The 20,169-nt window shown below is 36.3% G+C and overlaps 2 protein-coding genes and 1 pseudogene across 5 annotated transcripts in view; 1 reads left to right on the forward strand and 2 right to left on the reverse strand.

Moving 5' to 3' along the window:
• Nucleotides 1-6,439, reverse strand: part of LOC129468540 (protein CC2D2B) — a 30,498-nt gene extending 24,059 nt beyond the window's left edge. For all 3 annotated transcript variants that reach the window (XM_055254327.2, XM_055254272.2, XM_055254239.2), the window contains exons 1-2: nucleotides 6,385-6,439; nucleotides 447-545 (exon numbers count right to left, since the gene is read on the reverse strand). In XM_055254327.2, the coding sequence (XP_055110302.1) occupies nucleotides 447-545; nucleotides 6,385-6,405 (120 nt within the window). In that variant the 5' untranslated portion in view covers nucleotides 6,406-6,439. The remainder of the gene's footprint in view (nucleotides 1-446; nucleotides 546-6,384) is intronic.
• Nucleotides 6,440-10,255: 3,816 nt separating this feature from the next.
• On the forward strand, nucleotides 10,256-11,061 carry LOC134735799 (large ribosomal subunit protein eL21-like; annotated as a pseudogene).
• A 1,926-nt stretch (nucleotides 11,062-12,987) lies between these two features.
• Nucleotides 12,988-20,169, reverse strand: part of LOC129468518 (protein CC2D2B homolog) — a 98,504-nt gene continuing 91,322 nt past the window's right edge. The window contains exons 23-27 of one of the 2 annotated variants that reach the window (XM_055254170.2): nucleotides 19,355-19,446; nucleotides 18,132-18,302; nucleotides 15,308-15,399; nucleotides 14,426-14,535; nucleotides 12,988-13,088 (exon numbers count right to left, since the gene is read on the reverse strand). In XM_055254170.2, the coding sequence (XP_055110145.2) occupies nucleotides 14,447-14,535; nucleotides 15,308-15,399; nucleotides 18,132-18,302; nucleotides 19,355-19,446 (444 nt within the window). In that variant the 3' untranslated portion in view covers nucleotides 12,988-13,088; nucleotides 14,426-14,446. Of the gene's footprint in view, nucleotides 13,089-14,425; nucleotides 15,400-18,131; nucleotides 18,303-19,354; nucleotides 19,447-20,169 lie in introns of both variants that reach the window. The other variant, XR_010118109.1, reaches the window with a different exon arrangement.

The raw sequence follows: 20,169 nt of genomic DNA on the forward strand, positions 1-20,169 counted from the left end.
TACATGCAAATATAAATGTTGTTTTAAGAACTAAGACTAGTTTTCCTATTCTTTGTTAGTAAACACTCAAGATACTATCCTATTCTTTGTTAGTGAACACTCTAAAGAACTGTCTAGAGACAGTTCAAATCTTCAAACACTTCAAAAGCCCAGAACATTCTAATACAGGATCATCTTAACTGACCTACCAGCCTGCCAATCACAGAGTCTGATTCAAAGACAACAGAAAGTGTTTCTTTTTTTTTTTTTTTTTTTTTTTTTTTTGAGACGGAGTCTCGCTCTGTCGCCCAGGCTGGAGTACAGTGGCGCAATCTCGGCTCACTGCAAGCTCTGCCTCCCGGGTTCACGCCATTCTCCTGCCTCAGCCTCTCCAAGTAGCTGGGAGAAAGTGTTTCTATTATCCAGAGGTCAAAACTTAGAATGAGCAAAGAAGCATTTTCTCTTACCTCAGATTGTTGCAGAAGAGCAGAAAAAGGGAAGACAATGGATCCAAGCCAATCCTTTCTTATATATGAGTGACCACTACAGCTCTTGAGACAGTGATCCTATGAAAATAAATAATTTTTTATTACTTAATATCATGTGATGAATAGTTTTATAAACTCACAGGTAAATATAAAAAGTCATTCTCTTTTAAAAAAGAAATCAAGGCCGGAGGCGGTGGCTCACGCCTGTAATCCCAGCACTTTGGGAGGCCGAGGCGGGCGGATCACAAGGTCAGGAGATCGAGACCATGGTGAAACCCCGTCTCTACTAAAAATACAAAAAAAAAAAAAATTAGCCGGGCGTAGTGGCAGGCGCCTGTGGTCCCAGCTACTTGGAGAGGCTGAGGCAGGAGAATGGCGTGAACCTGGGAGGCGGAGCTTGCAGTGAGCCGAGATTGCGCCACTGTACTCCAGCCTGGGCGACAGAGCGAGACTCCATCTCAAAAAAAAAAAAAAAAAAAAAAAAAAGAAATCAAAAGGTAAATAGAAAAGATATGTTTTTCTTGCTTTTTAATTTATTTGAAAGATAACTATTTAAAGCAAAAATAATAGTCTGAGAGAAAATTATCTGTTGTGGAGTTTGTGACTTTTGTAAAGTAGAATGTATGACAACACTAGCACAATGCAAGGAAGGGGAAATGGAGGCATTATATTATAGTATCCTGCTCTTACACTATATGTGAAGTGGTACTATATTATGTACAGATAGTCTGTGGTGAATTAAAGAGAATATTGTAAACCTGAGAGCAACAGTTAAGAAAACAAACAATTATAGCTAATAAGCCAATAGTGGAAATAAAATGAAATCATAAAAGTATCCCATCAATCCAAAAGAAGGCAGGAAAAAAGAATAAAGAATAGTTGGGATAAGCAGAAGATAAATAGGAAGATGGTACACAGCCAGGTTAATAATTATACAAAATGTAAATGGTCATACATTCAAAGGCAGAGATTGTCAGAGTGGATTAAAAAGCAAGACTCAACTGTATGCTGTCTAGAGTAAACCCATTTTAAATATAAAGACACGGCTTAAAAGAAAATAAAAAGATATGTTATACAAACACTAATTAAAAGAAAGCCGAGTCACTATATTTATAACAGACAAACCATACTTAAAAACAAGAAATATAATCAGGAATAAAGAGAGATATTTTATACTGATACAGGAATCTATTCATCAAAAAGAAATATGTATGTAATATGTAATATATATCTAACACGTATGAACCTAGAAAGAGAGTTGCAAAATACAGAGCTAAAAAACATGACATCAAAAGCAAGTTGATAAATTTGACTTCATCAAAATTAAAAACCTCACTCTTCAAAACACACTGCTAAGAAAATAAAAAGATAAGCTACATATTGGGAGAAAATATTTGCAAATCATGTATCTGACAAAAGACTTGAATACAAAGAACTCCCAAAATTCAATAAGAAAATAACCCAATTTTAAAAATAGACAAAAGACTTGAACAGACACCTCACCAAAGAAGATATATAAATGGCAAATAAATATTTACATGGAAGGGTGCCCATCACCATTAGTCATTAGGAAATGCAAATTAGAGCTACAATGAGAAACCACCACACAACTATTAGAGTGGCTAAAGTTTAAAAGTTTGACCAAGGGTTTGTAAGAAAGTGAAAGAACTGGAAGTCTCCTACATTACTGGTGGGCATAAAAAGTGGTACAATCACTTCAGAAAACAGTTTAGCAGTTTCTTAAATATTCATTTACCATCATATCCAGCTATTTTTATTTACTAAGAGAAATGAAAGCATTTGTCTATAAAAAGACTTTACACAAATGTTCATAGCAGCTTTATTTATAATAGTCAAAAAATGAAAACGATCTAAACGTCCATCAACAGGTGAATATATAAACAAGCAATGAAATGCATGTTTATCAATGGAATACTGCTATATAATAAAAAGAAATGAACTATTTGATAAAACTACAACATGAATGAATCTGAAAATAATTTTTCTGAGTAAAAGTAGCAAAACCAAAAAAAAAAAAAACACATAGCTTAGGATTCCATTTTCTATACAATCCTAGAAAATAGAAACAATAGTGACAGAACACAAATCACTGGTTGCAGGCAGGAGGTAGATATGCCAACAGAGCAGTAGGATAGTTTTGAGGGTAATGGATATGTTTGTTATCTTAATTGTGATGACGGTTTCATTGATATAGACATATATCAAAACTTGTCAAATTATACACTTTAAATATGTGCAGATTATTGTATGCTAATCATTCTTCAATAACACTATTTTCAAAATTAGAGAAAGTATTTGTAGTAGGGAGAAGCAGGGGTTAGGCATAAAAGGGATTGGCATTCGATACCACCACCACCCCTCCCATTGGCAGCACCCTATAATCTACTCCACTTTTGGCCACTTATATTTTTCATTTCATCAGCCAAAGGCCAGAGAATCTAGGGAAAGTGAAAGAAAATAGCTGAAGTTTGAAAAAAGCTGCCAAAACCCTGATTCCTGCCTTTAGTTCATAACCACTGCTTTGGACGTTAGGAGCCCTTCCAACTTTCTGTACTTAAGAAGTTACCCCATCCACTTACCAGGGAATATGAGAAGGGTCTTTTAAATCCAGAGGCTAACCAGCAACAACAGAGCTGAGCAAGATGGACTGTGCTGATCTAGTCTAAAAGGTAATAGGCACACTTAGGTAGCTTTGTAGCAATCAAGTCCTTGGAATTCTGACTGATGTGCTCTCAACTGCATTAATCTTTCCATCCTAAGTCCCAGAGATGCTGGAGGCTTCTTAGGTCTACCTTGCCTGAGGCTATAGATTATAGCTCTATCAAAGTTCACTTTAGAATTAGTTCCCTACATGGATGGAGCTGGAGGCCATTATACTTAGCAAACTAACACAGGAACACAAAACCAAATACCACATGCTCTCACTTATAGGTGGGAGCTAAACGATGAGAACACATGGACACATAGAGAGGGATAACACACACTGGGGCCTATTGGAGTGTGGAGGGTGGGAGGTGGAAAAGGATCAGGAAAAACAGCTAATGGATACTAGGCTTAATACCTGGGTGATGAAATAATCTGTACAACAAACCCCCGTGACACAAGTATAACAAACTTGCATGTGTACCCCTGAACTTCAAAGTCAAATAAAAATAAAAGTACGTAAAATTGGTTCCTTATGCATCCTCTCTGAGAAGCAATGAAAGATTTTAAGATCAACAATATGAATTATATATGAAGCAACCTTTAAGGAATCTATTAGTATGAGAACTGTATATATCAAGTGATAAAAACAAGACTTAATATCCGGAGCTATAATGTGTATGTGGTAAGTCTGCATATCCTGGTGTAAGTTGAAGCAGGGCCAGGCACTCTGATGGTTAAATGGTGGAAGAGGTACTGCTATGATTGGACCATCTCTTTAAATAACTCATATAAATAAAACTCAGATATCTGTATATTTAGTCTCTCAACCCATTGTAAATCAAAGTAACCCCTTCATCTTTGTCCTGGAAGATAATTTCTTTGTGAGCAATATAGCTTGCCCAATAGGGTCCCTTATCGTGTCATCAGGATGAACATCTTTGTATGTTAATTAGCAGTCATGGAGTTGGGAGAGTGGCTTGACCAAATGAACCATGGGACTGAAGGCTCCAATGTACAGTATGATTTCCACAAGGTAATAAAACTGAAATTTAAAATCAAAAGTTTACACAAAAGCCTTTCAAACACTTGAAAATGCAAAGACAATATTAGAAGACTGTTAGGCCAAGCAAGAAAATGTAATATATATATATATATTAATTATATGTATATAATATATGTTACATATATAAAATAAAAAATAAGTCACTAAATATAAAATACATAGTCTAAGATGTTTACAGAGATAAATTTATAGTTTCAGAATGTTTCCATTATTTATGAGAAGGCAAGAGATCAAACAAACTAGGCATTCAATACATTTGGCCAAAGTAAGTACAAAAATTATAGCCCTGGGGGAATAGGGAGAAAAAAATAATTAAAATACATGTGGAAATAAATGAATTAGAAAAACAAAAAAGTGAAAAGTAAAAACAATTTCAGTAGTTGGTTTTTTAAAGAATAGGCAAACATCTTCCAAATTAAATAATTTTTTTAAAAATTGAAAGACATAGTTGGATAAAGTTAGAAACCAGAGGAGAGGAGATAATGGCAAGTCAAAAATTATGAGACTATGCTGAAAATTTATATGCTAATAAATTTTAAAATCTGGAAAATAACTATTTTTTTTTAAAAGTATTTAAACCAGTATCTGAGTTTTGGGTTAGTTTAAGCTCTTTCTGTGGCCACTGGGATTTTTGTTAGAGTTTCAGTTAACCTAGGTTTTAAATCTGGAGTATGCATGGGGCTTGCTCTGCCAGTTCCAAAGGCAGTTCAGTCCATCTCTTTCATGCCGAGCGTTAAAAATAGGCTATGTGTCTGTGAGAGTTCCAAGTCTTCAGCTTTCTGCTAATACATAACTAAAGAAAGGGAGATCCGAGGGAATTAAGAAAACAGTTGATAGCAGGAAGAAAATATACAGGAGGGGCACAGAGAAAAAAAGAGGAAAAATGAAACATTTCTAGACAAAATAGTGTTCAGTGATAACTTAAAACCTTCTTTCAACTGCGTGGCTATCTCGGGGCTCAGCCTAGCTCTAGTCATTTACAAGACAATGGAATGTTTTGGCCCATACCTACCCTAAAACCTTGTCCATGAGAGGAGGGCAAGAATGCAAGGCCCTTTCTTTTTTTTAAAGAGCATGCCAATATTGTCACAAACAAGTCTGATATCTAAAGCATGTGGATCTCATTCCAGTAACAACAATCTCACTCTAATAACAATGCAAAGCACTTTCAAGGGTTCAGTTGTTAATCAACTGCTATTCAATTCTGATCAAATTTGTCTTTGAGATAATTCACCTTTGAGAGAGAAAATTTGTTAGACATTCTTTTGGGTTTTCTAAGCTTTACCCGTTATCAGTTTTGATCATCAGAACGCTACTCAGTTTAACTCCTTGGAGAAAAGCTATCACCAAACTATCGCTCAATATTTTACCCTCAGCATTTATCATGGTTGATTTAAAGTTTCTTTAATAAGAATGTGTGTTGTATCTCCTAGAAAACATAGCCATTATGATTTGCAGTGGTTTTTAGAGAAGGCTCGTTCCTGAACCTTACTGTTGAAAGTCTTGTTCAATTTCTCTGACATGGATCCCCAGTCCCTCCAGGTAGAATTAATTGCTCCTTCAGTAGCATTGCCATAGAATTTGGAAAACGTTTCTATTAAAGCATTTAATCTACATACCTTAAAAGAGTAGATACTATGGGTATGCATCTTTATATTTTTAGTAGCAAGTTCAATAGGGAGGAAACTAACGTTTATTTTGGAGCTTGCTAGGGTGCTGGGCATTGTGCTAGGAACTTTTACACATCTATAAGGATGACAGTCAGTAATTTTAGAAATTAGATTAAGTAGAACTGGATTTTAGCCTTAGGAATAATTTGATCTCTTTTGTAGGAGTAGTGTATTTTCTTTGATCAGATAATGAGAAATATGTAACCTATTTCTGTTTATATTTCTGTATTGGCTACAGGAAGCTCACATTCAAATGTAATGTTCAATTGCAGAAACCTACTTCTCCCAAGTTCTTGATATATTTATTCCTCCTCCTCCTGTATGTGGTTTATGATCTCTGTTATTTTTGAACTGACTTGTCATACGTCTGATTTTATTGCAAGTTGCCTCAAATCCTTTCAAGAAAATGTTGGATGTAGACATTGCATCTAAAAGCATATATTACATGTTACTAGACTTCATTGAGTTTGACCTTAGAATTATTTCAGCATTGGCTACTGTAATTATTCTACTTTACCTCATGTTTTTCAGTCATCATTTCATCAAAAATGTTGATATATATATTATCTTTTATTTTATTTTACCTCATGTTTTTCAGTCATCATTTCATCAAAAATGTTGATATATATATTATCTTTTATTTTAGATAAGCTTGAGAAGCTATAATCATGTCCTGGTGAGCTGCAAATAAGAAAAATATATTCAAATGCTTAATTTTCTCGAAATCAACTTATTTCCTAAGAGCATTATTCATAAAGAACTATAAAATTACCCGTGTTGTTTTCTTTTATGAAGTATAAACTAAGTCAAAGCTTTATGTTTTGAAGACTGGCTGCTACCTTTCATTAGAGCCAGCATGTGCTTTGTAATTTACATGTCTCTTAAGATGAAAAATAAAAATGTTTAAGTGTCGAACAGAAAGGCTTTCACTATACCTATCAATTGCAAAGATTCTTTGGAGTATTGTATAGATTTTTCAACTATCTTAAATTCTGCTAGTTTCTGCTAGTTGACACATAAGAGATAAAATGCTCTTTTATTCCCAGTTAACAGATATGACTTTAAATACAGAATTTATGGCCCGGCACGGTGGCTCACGCCTATAATCCCAGCACTTTGGGAGGCCGAGGTGGGTGGATCACCTGAGGTCAGTAGTTCGGGGCAAGCCTGGCCAACATGGCGAAACCCTGTCTCTACTAAAAATACACACACACACACACACACACACTTAGCCAGGCCTGGTGGCAGGCAGTTGTAATCCCAGCTACTCAGGAGGCTGAGGCAGGAGAATCGCTTGCACCCTGGAGGCAGAGGTTGCAGTGAGTTGAGATCACGCCACTGCACTCCAGCCTGGGTAACAAGAGCAGAACTCCATCTCAAAATAAATAAATACATAAATAACAGAATTTATTCTCTTTCCCATGTCAATTTTCTCCAAGCAGAAACTGGGATAATGGAGTGCATTTAATTTTGCAAGCTGTCTGCTGATGGCATTCTTGATTAGGTACGTTTTGGAGGTAGTTGAAAGGGTAGTGTATATCATAAGCAATGAACTTTCACTCTCAGCTCCGGCTTGTGCACTGAATCTCCATTAAACATTTAATAGTGATGGAAATCTCAATCCTATACAATAGGTTACTTTACACAGAGAAACTGAAGCTCAGAGAAGTTAAATAACTCACTCAAGGTAATGCCACCAGCAAATGACAGAGCTTGATCTGGACATAGCTTTTCTTCTTTTTAATATTTTTATTTAGTTTATTTCTTTATATATATATATATATATATGTTTTTTTTTTTAGAGACAGGGTCTATCTTTCCCAGGCTGATCTTAAACTCCTGGGCTCAAGTGATCCTCCTACCTCAGCCTCTCGAGTAGCTGGGCCTACAGGTTGTACCACCACACTTGGCTGGACCCAGTTCTGACAAACTCCGAAGACCAGGTCTTTTCACTATACAGCTGCCACTGACATTACTTGTTGAATCTTGTTGCTTAAGGAAGCAACCACTATTTCAAAGGATCTTCAACAGCTTCTCTAACTTTCTGAAACCTACAAGCAATTATGATTGAAAAATGCTAGTTGAGTTTAGAGAACAATTTTAAGTGGAAGTTTCCTTATATTTCCTAGTGATAAAATAATTAGCTGACTCCCCCACTTTGTTCCTCAAGGATTTCCTTTCATATTGCCAGAATCTAAGAAAGGGCGGGGGAGGCAATATTCATTTACAACACTGCGCTAGCAGGAGAAAGGACAACTGTCATCCTTACAACATTTTTTAGCTTGTTAACTTAGTATATTCCTGACATCATTTAAGTCCTTCTGCAGTATTTTGCATTCTGTATTCTATTAAAATGTTCTTCAGATGTTACCATAATTCTTCCTCCAGAAAGGGCTCATGAAGCTAATTATTTAATATTATTTATTATTTATAAATATTATTTATTATGACTATCCATTTGCTTGTGGTTTTTATTCACTAAAATGTCACAAGAAGAGGGGAGTTGGGGTCTTGTATCAGAGGCAAAAATAAGTAGTAGCTGGATGGTTTTGCCTTATCCAAAGCCTCTGATTCACTTGGTTGTACTCCACATTGTTCTTGGCCTATTTCACTGCTATAATTGCAAGGCTGTAAACACTTCCAAGTCTTCTCATTAGTTCACTTATAAGTTTATGTATCTTATTGATTGTTTTATGTTCTCCTAAATTTATTTAATACGGTATATTTCTTCTAACTCTAATGTCTACATTAATATTCCAAATATTTGCAAACACACATGACCACATATTTTACATTTACAAACTTTTCAAACAAATATATTTTATATGTTAATTATTTAACTTGATATTATACGATATTATATAATAGATTTCCCTTTAAGTCAATAATTTCCTTCACACACAAAGAATAAATAGTTCAAGAAAGCAAGTGTCAGAGAACAAGGCAAAGTGAGAGGTACAAGATTCAGATAGGCAGCCAAATAACAAGAATATCTGCTTAGGAACTCTGGCCAACGACTCTGAAAATATAATTGAGACTATGTTGAATCCGGAAGAACAAATTTGATTTCTGCTAATAGCAGAAGTTCCATAGCATCTAAGCTAACAAAATTGTAAGGTGTGCTTCCTTATAGTTCCTCTACCCCTAAGTTGAAATAATGGCATAAACAGGGTCTCCCTTTCCTTGCAAATCCTGTTTAGGATCTGAAGCCTTTCACTTTCAGAAGGGGTGGCTGGGATGTGAATGTTTATATAGCCTCCAAGATGTCATCACATATATGCAAGTGATTATGTCGGTTCCTCTGAGTTCCTTTAGCCTTTGTTAGTGGGGGATATACGTTAACATAGGCTTCGGACAAAGCATAGAAATCCTATAAAATCATATAAACTATGAAAACATGAAATATAAAATATTCATAGGAAATTATAGAAAATAAATTATAAAAAAATAAAATGATGGCTAATCCATAAGACAATCCTGCTCTATGTGTATGAATAAGAAGTCAATTTTCCCACCTTTCAAAATAAAAAGAAACATATTATTTGAAAAAATGTTTAGATGTTTAATAGCTACACATACCTGCTCATGAGAGAAATTTATACCCAGAAGTAAAGCATAGCAATACTAAAGGAAGTGGCAATGGAATTAGATCCCTTTTACTGGGTCGTGTGTGTGTGTATGTGTGTGTTCCTAAACACCACATAAAGGATTATTCTAGTCTATATCTGTTTTGTTCCTTCTTGGTAGCAAGCAGGAACATAGGTGTATATTTCTTTTTGGATTTAAAAATCTGATTTATTAACTATTTTAATTAAAAATACTTTTATATATAGGAATATTATTGAAAAAGATATCCACTCATTTCTTCAGAAAATGCAATGGTCTAAAATTTTAACGCAAGTTGACATATGTTCTAAAGTAAGGAAAGTAAAGGAAGACCACTATTTATTAAAGAAGATTTTTTTAAAAGGACATACCATAAAGGAAAGGACTGGTACAATTTAAAACTTCTTTTCATCAAAATACATCATAAAGAAAATGAAAAGTCAAGCCATTAGGGAAAGATAGTTTTAACACATATAACTGACAAAGGGCTGGTATCCATAATATATAGAGAACTGCTTTAAAAAAAATAAAGACAGGCCGGGCACGGTGGCTCACACCTGTAATCCCAGCACTTTGGGAGGCCGAGGCGGGCAGATCATGAGGTCAGGAGATTGATACCATCCTGACTAACATGGTGAAACCCCATCTCTACCAAAAATACAAAAAAATTAGCTGGGCATGGTGGCGGGTGCCTGTAGTCCCAGCTACTCGGGAGGCTGAGGCAGGAGAATGGTTCGAACCTGGGAGGCAGAGCTTGCAGTGGGCCCAGATTGCGCCACTGCACTCCAGCCTGGGCAACAGAGCAAGACTCTGCCTCAAAAATAAATAAATAAATAAATACATAAATAAAGACAGACAAAACAATAGAAAAATAGAGAAAAGTATCCTTTCAGCTGGAGCAGCCATCTTCTAGTAATTTGCCAAAATGACGAACGCAAAGGAAAAGAAGAAAGGCACCCGATGTATGTTCTCTAGGCCTTTTAGAAAACATGGAGTTGTTCCTTTGGCCATGTATACGCGTATCTATAAGAAAGGTGATATTGTAGACATCAAGGGAATGGATATTGTTCAAAAAGGAATGCCTACAAGTGTTACCACGGCAAAACTGGAAGAGTCTACAATGTTACCCAACATGCTGTTGGCATTGTTGTAAACAAAGAAGCTTTGGCAAGATTCTTGCCAAGAGAATTAATGTGCATACTGAGCACATAAGCACTCTTAAGAGCTGAGATAGCTTCTCGAAACACGTGAAGGAAAATGATCAGAAAAAGAAGCCAGAGAGAAAGGTACCTGGGTTTAACTGAAGCACCAGCCTGCTCCACCCAGAGAAGCACCCTTTGTGAGAACCAATGGGAAGGAGCCTGAGCTGCTGGAACCTATTTCCAGCATAACTTCATGCTGGAACGAAGTCATGGCATAATCAGTGTTAAAAAAAAAAAAAAAAAGACCTCTGGACTGTAAAAATGTTTCTCTTCATTGAAAAGAAGTGTGGTGTCCTCTCCCTCAAATATTTAAAGCAAATTTTAATTGTGTCCTAATTCATTAAATAATGTCTTTACTAGTCAAATTTAATGTATTTCTTGCTTAGATGTGAGGTGGCTTATTGTGCAACAAATTACTCAATTGGTTAGAAAACAGTCAGATATTATTTATGAAATATTTGTACTGGTTTGAATATAGTCCCTCTAAATCATCATGGAAGAAACAAAATAATTTCCAAAAAGAAAAAAAAAAGAAAAATAGACAAAAGTAATGAAAGAGCATTTCACAGAAAAGAAAATACCAATGACCAATGAACCTATGGAAAGAAGCTCAATGCGGATAAATAAGTAAACTGTGATACATCCATATAATAGACTATTATGCAGGGGTAAAAAGAAGTAAGAAATCAAGCTATAAAAAGACATGGAGAAAACTTACAGGCATGTTTTTCATGGGAGAAAGCCAATCTGAAATGGCTTCATACTGTATGATTCCAACTATATGACTATGATGGCTAATTTTATGTGTCAACTGGGCTAAGCCACAGTTTGTAGATATTTGGTCAAACATTATTCTAGATGTTTCTCTGGAGGTTTTTTTGTTTGTTTTTTGCTTTTTTCTTTGAGACGGAGTCTCCCTCTGTCGCCCACGCTGGAGTGCAGTGGCACAATCTCTGTTCACTGCAACCTCCTCCTCCCAAGTTCAAGCGATTCTCCTGCCTCAGCCTCCCAAGTAGCTGAGATTACAGGCACCCACCAGCACGGCTCACCATCTTGCCCAGGCTGGTCTCAAACTCTTGACCTCAAGTGATCCGCCCGCCTTGACCTCCCAAAGTGCTGGGATTACAGACGTGAGCCACCATGCCTGGCCTCTGAAGATATTTTTTAGGTACGGTTTAAGCCAGTCGACTTTGAGTAAAGCAGATCACCCTCCATAATAAGGGTGGACCTTATCCAATCAGTTGAAGGCCTTAATAGACAAAAGACTGACCTCCCCTGTGGAAGAGGGAATTCTGCCAGCAGATTTCCTTCAGACTGAAACTGCAACTCTTTCCCGAGTCTCCAGCTTGCCATCCTACCCTGCACATTGTGGACTTGCCAGCCTCCACAATCATGTGAGCCAATTCCTTAAAATAAATTTCTCTCTCTCTCTCTCTCTCTTTCTCTCTGTCTACATCCTATTGTTTCTGTTTCTCTGGAGAAGCTTGATGTACACAATGACATTCCTTAAAAGGCAAAACTGTGAAGGCAGTAAAAAGATCAGTGGTTGGCAAGGTTCCAGGGGGAGGAAGGGATGAATAGACAGAGCACACAGGATGTTTAGGGGAGTGAAACCATTCTGTGTGATACTATAATGGTAGATACATGTCACAGTACATTTGTCAAAACCTATAGAATGTACAACACCAAGAGTGAACCCTAATGGACTATGGTTGATAATGATGTATCAATGTTGGCTCATTGATTGTAACAAATATCACACAATGCAGATGTTGATGCTGAGGGAGGCTGTGTGTGTGCTGTGCTGAGGGCGTTTGTGGGAACTCTGTACTTCCCATCCAATTTTCTTGTGAGCCTAAAATTGCTCTAAAAATAAAGTCTCTTAATTAAAAAAAATTGAAAAAAATCTGCCTCTTTAAAAAGAAATTATAAATTAAACCACAATGAGAATATAATTTTAGATCCACCATATTGAGAAAAATAATTTTTAAAACACAAAATAGTATGAAGACATGGCACAAAAGGAAATTGTATATACTGCTGTTGGGAGTGTATATTGATATAATCACTTTAGAAAAGAGTTTGGCATTGTCTAGTAAAGTTGAAGCTGACTTCAGCTACAACCTAGCAATTCCATTTTTGAACACATATCCTAGAAAACAGGTTCTTAAAGTGTCACCTGACTAGCAGCATTAGAACCACTGGGAACTTGCTAAAGATGGAATTATCAGACCCTACCCCAGACCTACTGAACTAGGAACTAGAGAAGTGGGCTTACCAGTCTGTGTTTTAAGAAGCAGGCCAGGTGTGGTGGCTCATGCCTGTAATCCCAGCAGTTTGGGAGGCCAGGTAGGAGGATCATTTGAGCTCAGGAGTTTGACACCAGCCTGGGCAACATAGTGAGACCCCAGTGCTAGAAAAATAAAAATTAAAAATATTAGCTGGGCGTGGTGGTACATTCCTATAGTCTCAGCTACTTGGGAGGCTGAGGCAGGAGAATCACTTAAGCCCAGGAGTTTGAGGCAGTGAGCTATGATTATACAACTGCACTTCAGCCTGGGCAACAGAGTGAGATCCTGTCCTAATTAAAAAAAAAAAAGCTGTCTAGATGATTTGAATACATAAAAAGGTATGACACCCACTGTCTTAAAAAGAAACTCTTGCACATGTGCTCCAGAAGACAAGTACAAGAATGTTCAAGGCAATATTGCTTGCAATGGCAAAAATTAGAAAAAAGACAAATGTTCATCAACAGAAGAAAGTATAAATAAATTATGGCAGTTTTATACAACAGAATACAATATAGAAGTAAAAATAAATAAATAACAATGTCTTAGTTCATTTTGTGCTGCCATAACAGAGTATCTGAGACTAGGTAATTTATAAAGAACAGAAATTTATTTCCTACAATTACGGAGGCTGCAAAGTTCAAAATCAAGATGTCAGCATCTGGTGTCTGGTGAGGGCCTTCTTGCTGTGTCTTCACATAGTGGGAGATGGAAGGGAAAAAGGAGACAAATGCTGTATCCTCACATGGCAGAAGAGCAGAAGAAAGTGAACTCACACTGCAAGCCCCTTTTTATAATGACATTAATCTATTCATAAGGGTGGAGCTCTCATGGCCTCAAACACCTCCCATTAGGCCTCACTTCCCAACATTGGGAGTTAAGTTTTCAACACATGAATTTTGGTGAGCACATTTAGACCACAGCAAACAGCTACAAGCATGAACATAGATGAATCTTTCAAAATAATTAAGATTAAAGAAACAAGATTACAGAAGAATACACAAATATAACTCAATTTATATAAAGTTGAAAACATACATAAGTAAATAATACATACTTAGGGATGAATACCTATGAAGTAAAATCATACAGGAGAGAAAGAATGATAAACACAAATTCATAGTTATTACCTCTGGGGAGAAAGAAAGAAGATGCTGTTAGGTAATGGCACAAAAGGCCTTCTAAGGTGCTGGTAATACTATATTTTTTTAAGCTGGATGGTAAATACATAGATATTGATTTTATTACTTTTCTTTATAATTTTTGTTTATATATACATATAGATTATATATTATGCTATACAATATACATTATATAGTTTATGTGCATGAAATATTTCATAATTTAAAAGCTTAAATTAAATAAAGCCTATTTCAATAATTATTTTCAATAAGTGGCTCAAGAAAATAATTTTGTTATTGCTCTTTTTTTAGGAGCTATGGAAAAATGAACTCCAACTTACATAAAATCTACTTTAATTTCTTCATTCCAGCATGGATGAGATCCACTTGCTGTATTGGTTTGGTATACAGTGTGCTGGAAAGAAACTTCCACGAATGGATGTACAGTATCCTGAAACACATAATAAACATTGACTAGATTTTGAAATACTGTATATAGTCGATAAAGGTAGAGGTCTAGGAAATTACTTGGCAAATGTATGGCTTAATTTTTCTAGTTTTTCAAACCACCATTATTTATTTATTTATTGAATAAACATCTACTGGGTCTATTCTATATCAGGTACTTTTCTAGGATCTAAAGATAAACAGAACTTTCTCTTGAGGATTTTAAAGTCTATCAGGGGAAAATATACAGGTAAACAAGTGCAATGAAATGTGAGAAATAAGAGAAATATCTTTAAGGTATGAAAATTATTCAGGAAAAGGAATGATTAACTTTTGGGGGTGACAATAAGGAGAGCATCATGGAGAAAACATTGCTTGAGCATGTGCTTTGAAACTTTAAGTCATAGTTCACAATAACATGGATATGTGTTGAGGCCATTCCAGGCAAAGGAAACAACTAGTAGAGGCCTCGTTGAACAAGGAGTAGCATGATATGCCTATGGGATAGAGAGAGATGAGGCTGATTGTAGGCATGGGCCAGATGCCTGAAGATTTTGTAACCATTTTAAGGAGCTTATACCTTATCATATAGACCCTGAGAGCAGGGAATGAAATGGTTAGAATTACATTTTATAAAGGCCACCTTTACTGTGTCATGGAAAATAAACGGGAAGCCAGAGAAAATATAGATGGAGAGATGAATTAAGAGTCAATTGTAATTCAGAACAAACATAATCAATATTATACCTTATAGAAGTGTTAAATACTTATCTCACGTAAGATCTCGTCCGAGGCTACTGATTTGATTGTTTCTTTATGTCTGAGGCAAGATATAGATGATTTCGAACAAGTAGGCATATCCAAGGCTCTTCAGGAAAAACAATATAGAGACATACACCTTAATTAGTTTTAATATTAGTTTTGGTAGGAGTGGGTGGGTTTTTCCTGTGCTTCTGAAGATAAATAAGTCAGTTTCTCTGGTTCTTACTGAGTTTGCTTTGAATTGTCTTATCATGTGTGGTTACAGCTAAACATTTGACAATTACTACTCTGGAAGCGCAACACGTAAATATTGAACTATGGATTAGATCTAGTCTATGATAAAATATTCACAGGTATTCAGAAAAAGGGGAAGAAAAGGCAAGTTATTCATGATGGATGTCAATTAAAATATATATTGTGGGCGGAGGATTACCCAGGTGCCGAGGCAATAGACTGAAGGCACAAACTGTTGCAGTGTAATAAGGAAAATAGTTAAAATAAGAATAGTTATAACACAGATTAGATATAGAGATGATCATGGACATTATCAGTCATTAGTATAAACATTATTAATCATTAGCTTTTAATATTACTCTTTGTTGTATTACTAATATAACCAAGGAATAACCGGCGGGTATAGGGTAACGTGCTGAAGGGACATTGTGAGAAGTGACCTAGAAGGCAACAGGTGAGCCCTCTGTCATGCCCGCATAAGGGCCGCTTGAGGGCTCCTTGGTCAAGAGGTAATGCCAGTGTCTGGGAAGGCACCTGTTACTTAGCAGACCACGAAAGGGAGTCTCCTTTCCTTGGAGGAGTCAGGGAACACTCTGCTCCACCAGCTTCCTGTGGAAGGCTGGATATTATCCAGGCCTGCCTGCAGTCATACTGAGGCCTAAATCCCTCCCTGTGGCGCTGTGCTTCAATGCTCACGCTCCTTGTCCACTTTCATGCTCCTCCCATACTCCTGGTTCCTCTTTGAAGTTCTTAGAAGATAGTGGTAGAAGAAATAGTGAAAGTCTTAAAGTCTTTGATCTTTCTTACAAGTGCAGAGAAGAAAACACTGATGTATGCTGCTTTCCCTCTCTGCTTTGGCTACCTAAAAGGGAAGGGCCCCCTGTCCCATGATCAGGTGACTTGCTTGACCTTATCAATCACTTGGATGACTCACCCTCCTTACCCTGCCCCCTTTCTTGTATGCAATAAATATCAGCGCACCCAGCCATTGGGGGCCACTACCGGTCTCCACATCTTGGTGGTAGTGGTCTCCCAGGCCCAGCTGTTTTCTCTTTATCTCTTTGTCTTGTGTCTTTATTTTTTACGATCTCTCATCTCCGCACACGGGGAGAACATCTGCTAAGCCCCGTAGGGCTGGACTGTACTATATATATATATACTCTCTCTCTCTCTCTATATATATATACACTATATATACACTCTCTCTATATATATACTCTCTATATATAATAGACTCTTTCTATATATATATACCCTCTCTCTCTATATATATATATGACAAGTTATACTTTAAGAATATATCCCTCCTACTTATTTGGTGTTACAATATTTGGTGTTACAATTTTTTGGTGTTACTGTATATATAGTACAGACTGTACTATATATATGTACACACATTCTATATATACACTATATATACACACACTATATATACACTCTCTTTATATATATACTCTCTATATATAATACACTCTCTCTCTCTCTCTCTCTATATATATATATACACACTCTCTCTATATATATGACAAGTTATACTTTAAGAATATATCTCTCCTACTTTTTTGGTGTTACAATATTCTTTATTTTTTTAACAACATGATGCTTATAGAAAATGGTGGTGATTTCGTATGTCTTTATTTCACAAAACAGCGTTTGAAATATGCATTTGTTTTGAGCATATTTAATTCTTTTAGATGAACAAGGCTGTAATTTGTAAGGCATTGGCAAAACCTTTAAGAGATGTTAACTATAGATTAGTAGCCAGTAAGCAAAGCATTTGTTTTTCATAGGAAGAATTCATGAGCTGTGGTAGGCATAAATGTAAGCAAGTAGGGCACATGTATTGAACACAGACAGAGGGGAATGCCTAACATTCTTAAGGCATTTGGGTACTAAATGTTAGTAATATATAAATCACACTGACACTAAATATATGAGACACTAAATATCCAGGATACACTAAATACACGTGGGCACTTAATATTCTTGATGCTGTACTTTCCCCACCCACTGGTGATGTCCACTCTGGCCCCATGTATCCTCTGTCCCCAAAACACAAATAAAACCCAATGGGGCACATACAATTTGTAGATGTTACCTAAAAATAACAGGTCTAAAACAGAGCAGGGTGTAACTGTAGCAATTCTGATTTTACACACCATTCCACATTTGCTTCACAGCTTTCCTGGGGCATTTCCCAAAACAAAATTAGTGTCCCACTCATTTTCTCCAGGTTTCTGCTTCCAGTACTGAGAAAGTCAGTGGCATGGAACAGGGCAGTTGGCAGCAGAAGCTTCAGAATTTTCACAACAGGGAATAGAGACAAAGGCATTTACTTGATACAGTATGAGAAGGTGAGCATGCAGCCAATACCCTCAAAATATACATGTTAAAGTTACTCTGGGAATCTCGAACCTCAGAAAACTCTTAATACATGGCATTGACGGTAGGTTTGACTATGCAAATGAAGATTTCAATTTTCATTCATTTTATGTATATGGAGCATTAACAAAGTGCAAAGGTTTACAAATAGAACAGCATGGAGAATTATCACATTTAAAATAGACCTTTTGCAACTCTAAAAATTGGGGCATATTGCCTTACCTATTAATTGTTGTTTTTCTGGTAGGAATATTGTAGGCCCTCACTATTCGGACAAGAATCTTAATATCTCCGTCAGAGATCGTCTGTGCTGTGACTTTTTTCCTTTCTTTCCTCTGAGGTTTTAACTTTCTCCGTGGTTCAACAAATTTACAAACTGCATCTGTTAATTGGCTAAAGAGTAAAAAATAATCATTAGCCTCATTTACATTTTCTTGGTTTTAAAAGATATCAGTCTTTTGAGTAATTGAAATGAGACCATTATTCTGAACCATATTCTCTGCATTATGGAGGGGAGACAGAATTGTCTTAAACTCAAGGAGAAATATTTTTCTTAGCACAGGAAGGAAGAGGTGCTATGTTCCTTCATGTTGAGAGAGACTGTGATTGCTCCTTGCCCTTTGGGTACATGGTCCAAACAGAGACATGGACATGGAGAAGTAAAGCCATGAAACATGATGATCTTTTGGAAGATTCTTCATTGTTCAGGAATCATTCTCTTGAAAGTGCCCAAATATTAACATTTTATCTATGGCTCCGAAACTAGAATTAGTTATATATGCCGCCAACCCGGGCAACACAAATCCATAGAATTATAGTTTTATGGTCACACTCATTTTCCCCTCAAGGACTGAAAAGTAAAACACAATAGAGTTCAGCATCCTAAACCCGTTAAAACCTTACTGATCATTCCAAGAGGCTGCATGTGGCCTCCAGGGAGTTTTCCCAGAGACAGCCCTGTTCCTACCCTTAGTTCACAGATAGGACAGTATGAGAATTGAGTTACTTCAGCAAACGCTCCCCCAACTGCTGCCTGTGGATCTCAGTACCTTTGTACAGCTGAGGATTCTCTGTTTTGCAAAGGGATGATTATAGGCTTAGCATGGTGCTAGCAGCAACAACTTTTCCCATAGCAGTCTCAGGACAGGAAATCTTAGGGCAAAACTAATTTGGGACAAAGGTATTTCTTTTATTTTTCTTTCTTGCCCTAAAACCTGTCTACGGAGAGGGCAAAAAACTGACCGCAAATACTGTATAATTGAAAATATATCATGTAGAGATCCCAAAATGCAACTTTAAATTGACCAAATATTTTAAATCATTATATTTCATGTTATGATCTTTTGACATATGGCTTAACTAAAATAAAAATAGAGAACTTAGAGGATTTTAAAGATATTATCTTAAAGGTTTATATTTCATACTTAATAGTCTTTAGCAATTACCTTGTAGATACAATTTCTTCATAATCAGTCACAATATCTGACAAGTTACATTTGCTAATTTTAACAATTCTCTTCATTATCAACCTTCTCACCTAAAAAAAATTTAGAATTTAATAAAAAATGTATTGTTTATATTTTAAGGTTAAGTATTTACAATGCTACCGGTGCCAGTATATTTTACTCCTAATTTTTGCATGCAATGAATGGAGTAGGAGATTAGACAAGTGAAAATACTCTTCTGTTTGCTGCCATTATTAAAGTCATTTCCAACTTTGACACTGTCACACCAAAGCTAGTTTATTTCCACTTTTTTTTGTCCTTCTACATCCAGTTCATCTCATCCTAAACTCTTTGCTCTCTTATTTTTTTCATCTAACTCACAGTGTATGTGGCCAGAACTAGTTTTCACCAAAGGAGACAATTGCCCTGTGAATCCACTTCTACAATAGCCACTAGTAATGGATGAGTCTTGATCTACAAACCCAAGGAAATGTGATCCCAGTTCTGTATTTCCTTCAAGTCAGTCCTATTCTGACTTTAAGACCTCATTCTGGCAGCCTGGCAAGAAAGTCAGTGCTTGAAGGAAGCCGTCTCCCTGAGTTCTTCCTACTTGGAGAACCCACAGACCTTAGTTCCTCCTTGGAGAACCCACAGACCATGTTAGACTCTGAACATCTCCTTTTTAGTCTGAGGAAATCCTTCCCTTTCTCCTCTTACCCTGTCTTTAGTTTTTCAGATATGAAACCAGGCAGAGGCATGTCTGGAGGCAATTTTCTGCTTTCTGTCCTGTCAAAGATCATTCTGGAGACAATGTA

This window comes from Symphalangus syndactylus, chromosome 2 (genome assembly GCF_028878055.3).
Source record: "Symphalangus syndactylus isolate Jambi chromosome 2, NHGRI_mSymSyn1-v2.1_pri, whole genome shotgun sequence".
In the NCBI taxonomy this organism is placed as follows: domain Eukaryota; kingdom Metazoa; phylum Chordata; class Mammalia; order Primates; family Hylobatidae; genus Symphalangus; species Symphalangus syndactylus.